Source organism: Orcinus orca, chromosome 3 (genome assembly GCF_937001465.1).
Source record: "Orcinus orca chromosome 3, mOrcOrc1.1, whole genome shotgun sequence".
Taxonomy (NCBI): domain Eukaryota; kingdom Metazoa; phylum Chordata; class Mammalia; order Artiodactyla; family Delphinidae; genus Orcinus; species Orcinus orca.
The window spans coordinates 4249676-4261981 of NC_064561.1; the positions used below are offsets into that span (position 1 = coordinate 4249676).

Genomic DNA, 12306 nt, shown 5'->3' on the forward strand with positions numbered 1-12306 from the left:
TGAATTTGATGCAAGAATTTCGCTCTGCTCCAAAGCTGCGACTCAAAAACTCAGCTGTACCACCTCCCATTATATCTAAACCCTGAATATCCTTTTAAAATACGCTGTTTAAAAATGTTTGATAATTGCACCCAATTTCTAGGCCTCAAATAGTAGCCTGCAGTACCCACAAAGAATGTAAATAGAAGAGAGGCAGCCCAAAAAGCCTCACCAAAAAGCACCCTAAGTGGGAGTGACAATGAGACAAATGCTGGGCAGACAGGCTACACCCAAATCCCAAGGGCCTGCTCTTGGCTGACTAAAAGCTGAAGGGTGGAGGGGAACGGGACAGCAGACAGGCACAGACACCAGAAAATCAAATTTTAACCCCAAATGTAACCTAATTCAAAATTTTAATCTTTCAAAACGCACCCACAGTTTTCAGCAATTTTGCGCATTTAGATGAGCTGGGTAAAGGACCCCTGTTCCTACTTACAATGGAACTTAAAAAGTTCAGCTACTTTTCACTTTTGAAAGGCAGTGGTTACTCATGAATTCTCAGATTTAGTCCAACTTTGTGGCAGACTCTGGAAACCAACTGGTTGATTCCTATTAATCTCAAGGACCTAATTTCAACCAGGCCACCATGAGGACCTATCACTTCATATAATTAACCATGTGCCCACACGCCTCCAAAGGACACACCAACTCTACAATTTGCAGGAGCTATCCTCTGCCCCAGGACCTCACCCACCTGCTTCTTCCTTGAAGGGGAAGGGACCAGTGCCTTTTAAATCCGAAATCCCAGCAACAGCTACCTGTACTGGTACAAACACTCTCTTTACACCAATGGAAGTAACTATTATCGAGGCTTTTCTGACAAAATGCTAACTCCAAGTAGCTTTGATTTGACTTATGCTTTAACCCAGACATTCAGACGTCTATTTGAAGCACTCAGCTCAGGTTTAGTTTTTCTAATGATTCAAAGATCCCCATAGAAGCCAAGAACGTTTTGATTAGTAGGGCTTGAACCTCACGGTTTTAAATGAGCATCTACACAAAAAAAGTTCTAAACGATTATCAAGTTGTGTCAACTATTCAAAACCAAACTTTCAGATCACTGGTAACTTGATGGCAAAGTACAAAGAGGTATTTGTATGTTTCCTGCTACAGACCCATCCCTCACGATCTGTATTTGTTTGGACGGTCAGTGTTTATAGCTGAAATACGGACAGTTTCACAAGCAGTAAACACACACCAATGTTTTAGACTTCAATTCCTTATGTAACCTAACTCAAAAATTTAACTTTTCAAAACACGTGCACAAGATTTAAACAGTTAGATGAGTTCTGGAAAAGTTGTTCTGCTAAAACAGCTGTTAAAAACATAAACTGAAGTTGTTGAAAATGCTACAAGGTCATTTCATTTTACTTTCTAAGCAGCTGTCTCCCATTGCCTGAATTGAGCACTTCTTTAGATGAATGGGACACATACAGCTCTGAGAATTTTTGTGCAGCAACCTTCAAGAAAATAAGCCTGTCATGTGGGAGTTTCAAATTACACTGTCCTTACCACAATAAAATCCGATAATGAGAGCGACAGCTAATGAGGTTCCGAAGTTTTATGGAATTAAATCCTCCCCAAAATAAGTGCTATCAGCCATAAAAAATGGAGCACTGATGTATGTTACACCATGGATAAACCTTAAAAACATTATGCTCAGTGAAAGATACCAGACACAAGAAGCCACATGTTATATGATTCTATTTATATGAAATGTCCAGAATAGGCAAATCCTTAGAGAAAAAACCTCAATTAGATATTGCCGGGGAGGGGGGGGCGGGCGGCGGACATGGGAACTGACTGCTAATGGGCATGGGGGATTTCTCTTGGGGTGATGAAAATATTTTAGAATTAGAGAGTGGTGATGGTTGCATACCCTTGTAAATATACTGAAAAGCACAGCATTATACACTTTAAATAATATGAGAATTTTACAGTATGTGAATTATATCTTGATTAAAAAAAAAAATAAGTGTTAAAATGGGCTGGGTGCAAATACTCCGACAATCTATTCTGGACCCCAGAGAAGTTGGGTTCTGTTGGATCTCTGGTTGGTGTCATTTTCCTTGGTTTAAGGCGTAGTTTTTTGAACTAGGAAGGAAGCCAAGCAGGTGCATTTGGTTGCTCAGACCAGTTGGGGCAGCTTCCAGAGAGTGCCTTACTCTAGTTCTTTTTTAATCCCAACGACAAGAACCATGAGGTTTTCAGTACGTATTTTAATTTTACCTGGCACCTACAAATCTCTTTACTCCTCCCCAGCACCCTGACATCCTTACACATTAGGTGGTGGAAAAGCAAGCCTAACTGTTAGACGGAGAATAATAAGGGCCGCTCTCCCAACCTGGAGGGCAGGAAGAATGCTAAACCACCAGTCCTCTACGGAAGTCCTCTCAAGGCAGAGGCCTCAAGCAGCAACAAGTTCAAGCGGATACCTTTAACGCATTTCTTTGTCGTCCTCTTGCTTGTGGCTTCCAACGCGACGCCAATTTCATCAGGATCTTGACCTTCTTCCTTAACCGCCTATTGGGAAGAGACAAATTTTACAACGTGGCTAAGAGCTGCAGGACAGACACTGTTCTTCCTAGGTAACAACTTCCCAGCGAACAAGCGCAAACCTTTTCTGGCAAAGAGCAACTCTGGTTCTGGTTATGTGGGCTGCCAGCCCCAAAGCCACAGGAAGAACCCAGCGACACTCGGTTCTCTCCGCAGAGGCCCCCCCCACCCAAAAGACAAAGAGATGTGTGAGATGGGGCTCCACAGAGTCTGTGACGAGTCCCGAAATGGTCCCTAACCTCCAAACTACCTCCACTTTAAGTCAACGATGCAACACACAAGAGAGGCTGCACTTGGTCTGGCATGGGCAGAGAGGGCTGCGTGCTGTTCGACAGGCCACCTTTGACCTCGGCGGAGGAAGAACACTGAACGAACTGGGTAGAGGGCAGATGGTGGTTCCAGGCGAGAGTGCCTTTCGCGTGCTTGGGGACTCCGCGCTCAACTCACAAGGGCCCTACCCTCAAGAGCCTGTTCCCATCAAGGAGATGACACCTCCCCCCAACTCCCGGTACCCAACTCTGTGTTAACTGCTACGAGGTGGGACAAGAAACAGAATGGTGCGACACAGGGAGTCACGGAGGTGGAACAACACTTAGGAAGGGTGGGCAGGGTGGCGACGTCTCAGACAGACCCAAAATCACAACAAAGCCCCAGCCAGATGGAGACCTGGGAGACGAGCAGCCAGGTGGAAGGCACGCTGAGAGCAAAGGTCCTGAGGCAAGAACAAGCACAGTCCCCCCGCCCTTCCTGGGAAACATCAAAGGCTCTTCAATCATCCGCTCCGCAGGGGACAAAACTGAGGCGCGGGGAGGGGACGGCACTTGTCCAAGGTCACACAGCCCCGGGAAGAGTCCAGGGGCCACCCTGCGGCTAAAACGGGCTTTCAGCGCACCGGAGGCGACCGACGGGAGGGAAAGGGGGAGGCAAAGCACAGCGAGGGGCGGTGACGGGCCAAGGTCACACAGCCGGAGCCCCAGGGGCCTGACAGCTCGGGCCGGGATCGGCCACGAGAGAAGCGGACCGGGGGCGCCCCGCCCGGGGGAGTCACGGTGACAGGCCCGCGCGGGGGCGTGCCCCGGCCTCAGGCGCCACCCCGGGGCCCCGGGCCGCCTCACCTTCTTGAGCCGCTCCATCAGGACGCTCTTGTTGCCGCCCGTGTCCAGGTTCCGCTTCTTCAGCTCCGCCCGCAAATCGATCACCCGCAAGTCACTGAGCCGCCGCGTCCCGACCTCTGAGGCGCCCGAGACGACAGCGGCTGTGCCAGAACCCGAGTCACCGGACCCTGCCAGAGTCTCCGCCATCCCGGGTTTCCCGTCTCTGCCACCTATTCCACACACCGCCGGCGGCTGTAGCTTCTCTGAGCACAAAATGGCGCCGCCTGAGAGGAAAACGCACTCCCTTCCTCCCGCCCCGTTTTCCGGCCGCGCATGCGCGCCGCCCGGATCAGGGCTCTTAGCAGCAAGCGGGCTCGCGCGCCAACCAACCGCACGTGTCCAGCCACAACGCGCAGGCGCCGTAACCGCAGTACGCATGTGTCCAGGCAGTTCGCGGCGGGAGGCCGGCGAGACGACACGCGCCTGCGCGTATCCCCCCCACCACACACACCGCTCCCTCCCGCCCAAGGCTCTCACCACGCATGGGCAGACGCGACCGGGAGCGTCGAACCCCCGCCGTGTACGCCTGCGCAGAAGCGAGGCGCGCCGGGGCGGCCGGAGCGGTTTCTTCGCAAGCGGCGCCATTTTGTGCTGGGAGCCGAGATAAATCCGGCCCGGTTTTCTGTGAAGTGGGCGGCGGAGCCAGGGTCCCTGGAATGGCGGAGACTCTGTCAGGCCTAGGCGATTCGGGTGCGGCGGGCGCAGCGGCTCTGAGCTCCGCCTCGTCGGAGACCGGGACGCGGCGCCTCAGCGACTTGAGGGTGATCGATCTGCGGGCGGAGCTGAGGAAACGGAACCTGGACTCGAGCGGCAACAAGAGCGTTTTGATGGAGCGGCTTAAAAAGGTAGAGCCGGGGCTCTGGGGGTGGGCAGGAGGTGGGTCGGGGGACCCTCGCGGCCGCGACGGGGGCCTTCTGGCGTCGGGGTCCGCCCCCGGCCCCGTTTGCGGCCTGCGCCGGGCCTGGCGCCCCGGGCTTCTCCCGGCTCCTCCCAGGCCCCGGCGGGAGCTTCGAGCCCCGCCGGGCCCGGCGCCGCATCGGGGCGAGAACAAGAAAAAGAAAATCTCGACGCGAACGGGGGAGGTTGGGGGTGACGGGTACATCGGCCGAGTGCTTGTGTTATCCGCATCAGCTCCTGCTTTTCAAGGGCTTTCTTCGGCTGGTTGCATTCCGGCCTCTGAAAGTGGTCGCGGAACCCTGAAATCCTCGCTTCCTCCGCGGCGTTAGGGGACTCGGCCAAGGTCACTCGGCCGGGGTGAGGAGGTCGGGATTTGAACCGAGGCCGGCCGATTTTCTGAGCCCGTGTCGGCCGCGGGGGCGTCCTCTGGGAAGAGAGATGCTTCTTGATCCGTTAGGGCCCAGAACCCTTGAATAGGGGATTAATTTTTAAAGTAATCATATCGAGGGAATACTCAAAGGGCGGGGGGGAATGGGGAAACGGCTTAGGGATTTGCCAGTACGGGCTTGGGGATTTAGCCTGGAGGGAAAAGTGCTATTTGTAATAACCACCAGAAATGAAACAGACTTGGGGAGGTTCTAAAGGCTCCGTCAGATCTGCATGATCTTGAGCGTGGAAGACATTTAATCCCTTCCGGGCCTATTTCTCCTTGTGTCCAGTAGAAGAAAATAATAGTGTTTTCGCGTTAGGATTAAGTAAAATGGCATGAAACGGGCTTGGCGTGTTGCCCAGCGCATGTAAACACTCGAGGTGCGATCGCTGTCACGTTTCACTTTTTTCTCTGTGCCACCGCTTGGTATTTGCAAACAGGGGGTTTTAACCCCCTACCTCGAGGGTTCTGCGAAGAGCAGGGAGTTAAGTAAGTGTTTGTGCCCTTCTGCTTCCCCTGTGCTTGCCTTGTCCTGGTGGCTTCTTTCTTTTTGCCGCCTAGCGACTCTTGTATGGGGACTTCTCCTGTGTACTCGCTAAGCCTTGTTATCTATCCCCCAGCCCCGAGACAGTGCGGTTTGTCACTCATTCTACTCTCCGGCCTCCCTAACAACAGAGGATCAGAGTTTTACTTATTAATTGCTGTTTAGAGGAAGTAAGGATTATTTCCTATTACCTGGATGAGGAAACTCAGGCTTGAGAGTAGTGAGTTATTTGCTCCGAGTCAGTTGGGCCTTTCTAACTTGAGTCTGTTTTTTTTCACTATGGTTACTAACTTCCTTGACCCAGACGGGGCAGGCGGTTCATCCACTGAGATGTTTACCTGGAGAAGATGCAAGGAGGGTGAGGGTTGGCACCCGGGGACATGTGATCCATGTTGTTAGTAGCCACAAGGCCTCCTATCAACAAAGTCAAATTGCGGGGCTTTAGCCTTTATTCCCCCAGATAGTCCACAAGCCTGCAATGCTGATAGGATGGTATTGAACCTTCCCGTCAGGCGGGGGTTGAGACTGGTGTGATCTTCCATCACTAACGTCTCTGAGGGGACAAACCCATCCCTTCTTCCTTCTTTTCAGTTTCTTAGCGATGTGCTCAAAATACATAAATACCATTAGCATATATACCCATCTGCTACCCTGCCCAAGCAAGTCTGGAAGTACTGATGTTCTTCTCTTGTACTTCCGTTATCTAGTTTTTTTTTTTTTAGGAAGGGCAAAGGAGGGAAAGGTGGAAGCAAAACACAAAGTGTAATTTGGCAAGGTCTGTAAGGATGACTCGTAGCCTACGGTCCCCCCTAGGGATGACCCTGTGAACACTACACCTAGAGGAGACACACTGAGGGGCAAACTGGTACACCTTCTGTCTGGGGTAGTTTTTGGATTCTCCTGGTGATGTTCCAGAATCTTCTGTCTCCAGGAAGAGAGTGAAAGACTTTATGTTTGTGCATTCCTTGATGCCAGGGCATAACTCCAATTCTTCCTTCTGGTTCTGGCTTCAGAGAGAAGGGAGAGGTTTCTTTGTTCCTGGTACAGGTTAGATGTGGAGCCTCCACGCTGCATTCTGAATTTAGACTTTTCCAAGCTAGGAAACTCCTCATAATCTTCGAGACTTCTGAAACTGTTTACAAATAAAACAACATTTGAAATGGGTTTAAACAGTTTGAGAGTCCAGTAAAAACAGGGTTTTCAGTAAAACCTAACTGTGAAGCCCAGTGTCTATGGATATCAGCATTGACACGCTCAGTCCTGTTTGTTTTGTTGTTGTTGTTTTTTCTCCTGAGTGCCTCCTTGGTGCCTGGCACAGTGCAGAGCATAAGTGGGGGCTGCTCAAGTGAAGGACAGGCTCTTGGGATGGGGAGGCGGGACTTGCCAAGAGATCCTTATAATTCTGTATCCGATGAAGCAGGCCCCCTAGTGGTTGACGGCAAGGCCTCTGGAGTCAGTCAGAGATGATTGTGAAGGGATGAGGTAGTACGTGTCACATCCCATACCGTGCCACACACAGCAGGAACTCAGGCAGTGAGTGTTAGTATTCTGTACAGAGGGTGCCTAGTACAGGTGTGGCCTGGAGAGGGGATCAGGGAGGGTCGAACAGCCCATTGTTGAGTAAAGTCATAGGTAACTAGAGAGTGTGCCTTTTCCTTTTTTGAGTTTTTTTGGGCCCAGGAATAGGATCAGTCAGATTTTGGTGATAATGTTAAAAATAACCCTAATGTTTGGTGAGTGCTTGCTTTACAAGGATAATACGAATTCTCATGACAGCTTTCCTGGGTAAGAACATTTATTAGCCCCATGTTCCAGAGTAAAAAATAAACTCACAGGGATTAAATAAGCCTGCCTGAGACCACACAGCTAAGATCTGGTAGAATCCGTCTAAATCCAGAGCCCTTGCTTGCTCTACATTGGTAGAGCTTTTTCTACGTTGGTAGAAAAAGAAAGAACGAATGAACAGGTGGGGAGAGGCCCTTTCCAGATCAGCACCCTGAAGCTTCTGTGAAAGTCAAATCTGTGTGCTGGGTGAACTTTTTGGGTGAACTTTTTTTACCTTCTCTCTAGGCAATTGAAGATGAGGGGGGTAATCCTGATGAAATTGAAATTACCTCTGAAGGAAATAAGAAGACATCAAAGAGATCCAGCAAAGGTATGGAGGATTTTATAAGCATAGCTAATGTTAGGAACGTTTTTCAAAACTGACTTCTTTTGCTAATGTGCTTGTGGACTGCCCTGTGAATCAGAAGGACCTTGAATGAAGGTTTGCATTTTCTTTCAAGATCCCTCCACTGTATTTTTGTTTCCATGGTTCTTGGGAATTCAGAGGATGGAAGAGGTACTTACACCTCTACTTATTTTCCTCTGTAGGTTTCTCAGCAGCCGTTGCTTATCCAGACTCTTAACCTTCTTTAAGTAGAGAGTGTTTAGAATTACTTGAGTCTCCTATTGACCTGACTTGTGCAAAATAACTTCCCTTTTAAATACTGCCTGGCCAAAACAGAGTTGTCACTTTTACAGACATTGCTTTCGAAAACTGCATACTGCATAAAAGCCAGATTCCACGTGGCATTAATGACCTTCACCATCTGCCCCAAATCTTCCCTTCCCTGCTTCCTCCCACACCACCTTCCTCTGTTACATATACCTTTAATCAGGTCCCAAACATGTGATTTACTCTCTTGGCTCTCTGGGCCTTAGCTTATATGTTCTACCCACTCCTCTTCCCCATTTGTCTGCATTCAAGTCCTAGTTCATCAAGAGACAACTTCTGATCCCACCAACAGCAGGTCTTCTCTCCTTAGGTCCTCTGTGATGCCATGGCCTGAGTTTTAATGCTTACGTTTCATTCTGCCTTGTGTCACAATCAGGTTGTTGAGGACAGGGGCTGCGTCTTCCTTGTCTTTCTTCCTGCTTAGTATTTATTCATTGAGTTACTAATGGAATTCAGTGACATTCAACTACTGTTTTAAGAAAGAATTAGCTAAAACTGGGCATTTGGGCTGTCCTGAAAGTTCTCTTGGTAATTGGAGGTTTTATTGCTCAGGCCCCAAAACAAAACAAAATATTTTTACCTGGTCAGTGGTGAAGAATTGGGTGTGAAATGTCTGGCACCAATATCAACCATGCTCTGGGGTATATAAGCTCTGGGAGAACAGCAGTCAGTGACCTCACTTTGGAATGAAGTCACCTCTGTGGTCCACAGTTCATCGAGCATTTTTGGTTTTGCCCAAGTCAGTGTTTTTGCCAAGGCAAAGAGTGCTGAAAAATCAACAGAGAAAGACAGTTATAGACTGGGAAAAAGTAGAGCCTGTGGATATCCTTTTTGCTTTCTTTTTCTTTTTAACAGAAGAAGAAGTGCTTGTGTTAAGGTCTTTGGAAATACAAATGTGCATTAAGTAAAGTGTTGAAATTCCTTTCCATTCAGGAGGCAACCCGTTATTAAAAGTGTGGGCATATTTTCCCAGACTTATCTATGTGTCTGCAGTCATCTAAAAATGGAGAAAGATGCGCACACACCTGTGTGCCTTTGTCTTTCCTTTAAAAAAATTGGTTCTACTACACACCATATTCTCTAATTTGTTTTTTTTCATTTAGCATGTTGAGGACATTTTTCGATAGTGCTGAAAATAAAAAAAACTCATTCTTTTAACAGCTGAGTAGTCCTTCATATGATTGTACCACAGTTGAGCTCGTCAGTCTTATTACTAGACGGTTGGGGTTTGTTCCAGTTTTCAGCACAGCCGTGAACCAGAGCTATCTCTGCTGAAGGAATATGTTTTTGTTAACTTATTGGAAGTAGAATTCCGGGGTCAAAAGATATGTGCATTTTATTTTAAAAATAGCTACTAACAAATAGCTCTCCAACAGGCTGTACTGGTTAATATCTGGCAGCATAGGGGGTGGGAGAGGGTGCCAATTTCTTAAAATTCTCAATGCTGAATATTATCTTTTTTTTTAATGTTGTCTTATATATAGAAGAAAAGTATTTCATTGTATTTATTTGAATTTCTCCACAGGTAAAGTTTCCATTTACATTTCTTCACAGATTAGACAGTTTCTGATGATTGGCCATCTGTATTTTCTGAATTGCCTTTTCATGCCCTTTGCCCGTTTTTCTGCTGGGTTGTTGGTCTTATTGACTCTTGAGGGCTCTCTCTCTCTGTAAAATGTCACAGTTGCTTTTTCCCTGTCTCTCATTTGACTTAACTAGTTTGTGGTGTTTTGGTCTTTAAAGTTTCAATCTTTAACACAGGCAACGCAGTCATTTTATACGGGTTCTAGATTTTATGTTGTATTTTAAAAGGCTGTCCTTTGCTTTAAAATTATTATTTTTTAAATCATTCCGCATTTTGGAGTGGTATTTATGGTTTTATTTTGAGTTCATTTGGACTTTATTTTTGCATATGATGTGAGATAATGAGGGATCAAAATATGGAACATTCCTATCAGACTCCTCGTGCCCTTGCCCAGTTATAGTCCCTGCCTGTCCCTCGAAGGGGGGGAGAATATGTGATTACTTTGACCATAGATTAGTTTTGCCTGTTCTAGAGCTTCAAGTGAAATAGACCCATTTAATACAAATTTTTTTATTTTGTTGGCAGCACCGCACGGCTTGTGGGGTCTTAGTTCCCTGACCAGGGATTGAACCCGGGCCCTCAGCAGTGAGACCATGGAGTCCTAACCACTGGACTGCCAGGGAATTCCCAATACAAACTCTTTTGTGTCTGGTTTCTTATGCTTGGTGTGATTCTATTCTGGAGTTTTACAGTACATATTGATATTTAATAGGGCAAGTCTATAAGTTCTGAATTATTTACGACTATCTTATTAGATTTTATCATGATTTTAACTGAAAATAGTTTTTTCATCTCCCCTGTTTGAACAAACTCAAAATGGTTTGAAATCTGATTATTTTAATCAGAATCCTAGAAAGCACACCTCAAGTAATCTCAGCATCCCTCCAAAGTAGTTTCACACCAATACTTTGTTTAGCAGAATCTTTTAAAATAATTATCAGCAAAATAATTTAACTAGAAAAGCAAAGTCAGCATCTTTGCTTTTTAAGCTGTTGCCTGATTCTGTGTTGCTGGGTTGTCTTTGTTTCTTTTGATATAATTTCTTTCTTTTTTTTAGAATAACCATCAAATGCATTTTAATAATTGGCAAAATTTTGAACAGATACTTCACAAGAGAATATAAATAAATGGCCAGTGACCACATCAAAAAATGCTTGTCATTAGCTATCAAAGAAAATAAAATTAAAATGACTAGAAATGCTGGAAAACAACTATTAAAATAGCAAAGATATAGAAAACCAAACTCCCATACACTGCTGTAGAGTATGTAAAATGATGCTATTTGGGGAAAAAAATTGGCACATACTTACAAAATTGAAACTTCAACTAAAATACAACCCAATTATTCCATTCCTGTTTCTTTAGCCAAAATAAATGAAAGCATAGATCCACACAAAAATTTGAAAATGAATGTACAACGTATCTTTTTTTTAGGAGACATAATTTCATACTTAGAAAAGATGCAAGAATAATACAAGGAATTCTCATATATCCTCATCCAGATTCCCCAAATGTTAGCATTTTATTACATTTGTTTTATCCTTTTCTTTCTCAGGACAGGTCAGGAGCGGGGAGAGAGAGAGAAAGAAAGAAAGGGGGGTGGAGAGGGAGAGAGAGAAAGAAAGAGAGAGAGAGAAAGAGAGAGATAAAATAAATGTAATATATATATATTTTTTTCCCCCTGAACTGTTTGAGAATAAGTTGCATGTATGTGCCCCTTTGCCCCTAGAGACCGCAGTATTTTCTAAAAGCAGGGACATTACGTGATCATACGTAATTACCAAAATCAAGAAATTAATGTTAATATACTGTAATCTAAGCTTAGACCTTATTTAGATTTAGCCATTTGTTCCAATAATGTTCTTCATAACTCAAAAGAAGAAAAAATCGGGTCTTTTCATAGCCTTCAGTTGTCACGTCTTTTCAGTTTCCTTTAATCTGCAACAGTTCCTAAGACTTGCTTTGTATTTGTGACATTACCATTTTTTGAAGAGCATAGACCACTTATTTTGAAGCCTGTTTTTCAATTTAGGTTTTTTTGTTTTGTTTTGTTTTGTTTTTTTTCCCCTCGTGATTAGGTTCAAATTATACACTTTTGTCAGAAATACCACCGGAAGTGTTATTTTTCTCAGTTAACCTCCTTAGAGGCACATCCTGACCATTTGTGTAAGTGACTTGAGGTGGTATTGGTTGGGTTTCTCCACTGGAAAGTTAACTGTTTTACTCTTTGTAATTGTATCTATGGGGAACATACTTTGTGACTTATAAATATCCGTTTCACCCTCCACTAGTGTCAGCATTCACTGAGTCTCGTCCAGTGGTGATTTTCTAAATTTATCATTCCATCTTTGGTAGTTGGTTTTCTGCCATAAGAGGTAGCTTGCCCTTCTCCCCCACTTATCAGTGTGAACTTAGAGATTCCTATTTTATTCAGTAGGTGATAAGTAAGCCTTTATGATTATTATTTTGATGTTCAGATTGTCCCAATGAGAGTCCTTCAGGCTGGCTCCTGTGTCTTTTTGACATGATCACTTCATTCTTTGAACACTTACTTTCTGGCACAAGACAGTGTTCCAGTGTCTGTTGCTTTCCCTGCCCCACACT

The 12306-nt window shown here is 45.6% G+C and overlaps 2 protein-coding genes across 11 annotated transcripts in view; one reads left to right on the forward strand and one right to left on the reverse strand.

The window, feature by feature from the left end:
• SAFB2 (scaffold attachment factor B2) overlaps window positions 1-3981 on the reverse strand; it is a 41247-nt gene extending 37266 nt beyond the window's left edge. For 4 of the 7 annotated variants that reach the window (XR_007476344.1, XR_007476342.1, XR_007476341.1 and 1 more), the window contains exons 1-2: window positions 3711-3980; window positions 2475-2562 (exon numbers count right to left, since the gene is read on the reverse strand). Coding sequence is in view for 4 of the 7 variants with exons in the window: in XM_049707563.1 (XP_049563520.1) it covers window positions 2475-2562; window positions 3711-3896 (274 nt within the window). In the remaining 3 variants the exon portion in view is untranslated. Of the gene's footprint in view, window positions 1-2474; window positions 2563-3710 lie in introns of all 7 variants that reach the window. The other 3 variants (XM_049707564.1, XM_049707565.1, XM_049707562.1) reach the window with 2 other exon arrangements.
• Window positions 3982-4273: 292 nt separating this feature from the next.
• Window positions 4274-12306, forward strand: part of SAFB (scaffold attachment factor B) — a 34322-nt gene continuing 26289 nt past the window's right edge. For 3 of the 4 annotated variants that reach the window (XR_007476345.1, XM_012535872.3, XM_004277243.4), the window contains exons 1-2: window positions 4274-4594; window positions 7691-7775. Coding sequence is in view for 3 of the 4 variants with exons in the window: in XM_012535872.3 (XP_012391326.1) it covers window positions 4406-4594; window positions 7691-7775 (274 nt within the window). In the remaining variant the exon portion in view is untranslated. Of the gene's footprint in view, window positions 4595-7690; window positions 7776-12306 lie in introns of those variants that run through there. The other variant, XM_012535873.3, reaches the window with a different exon arrangement.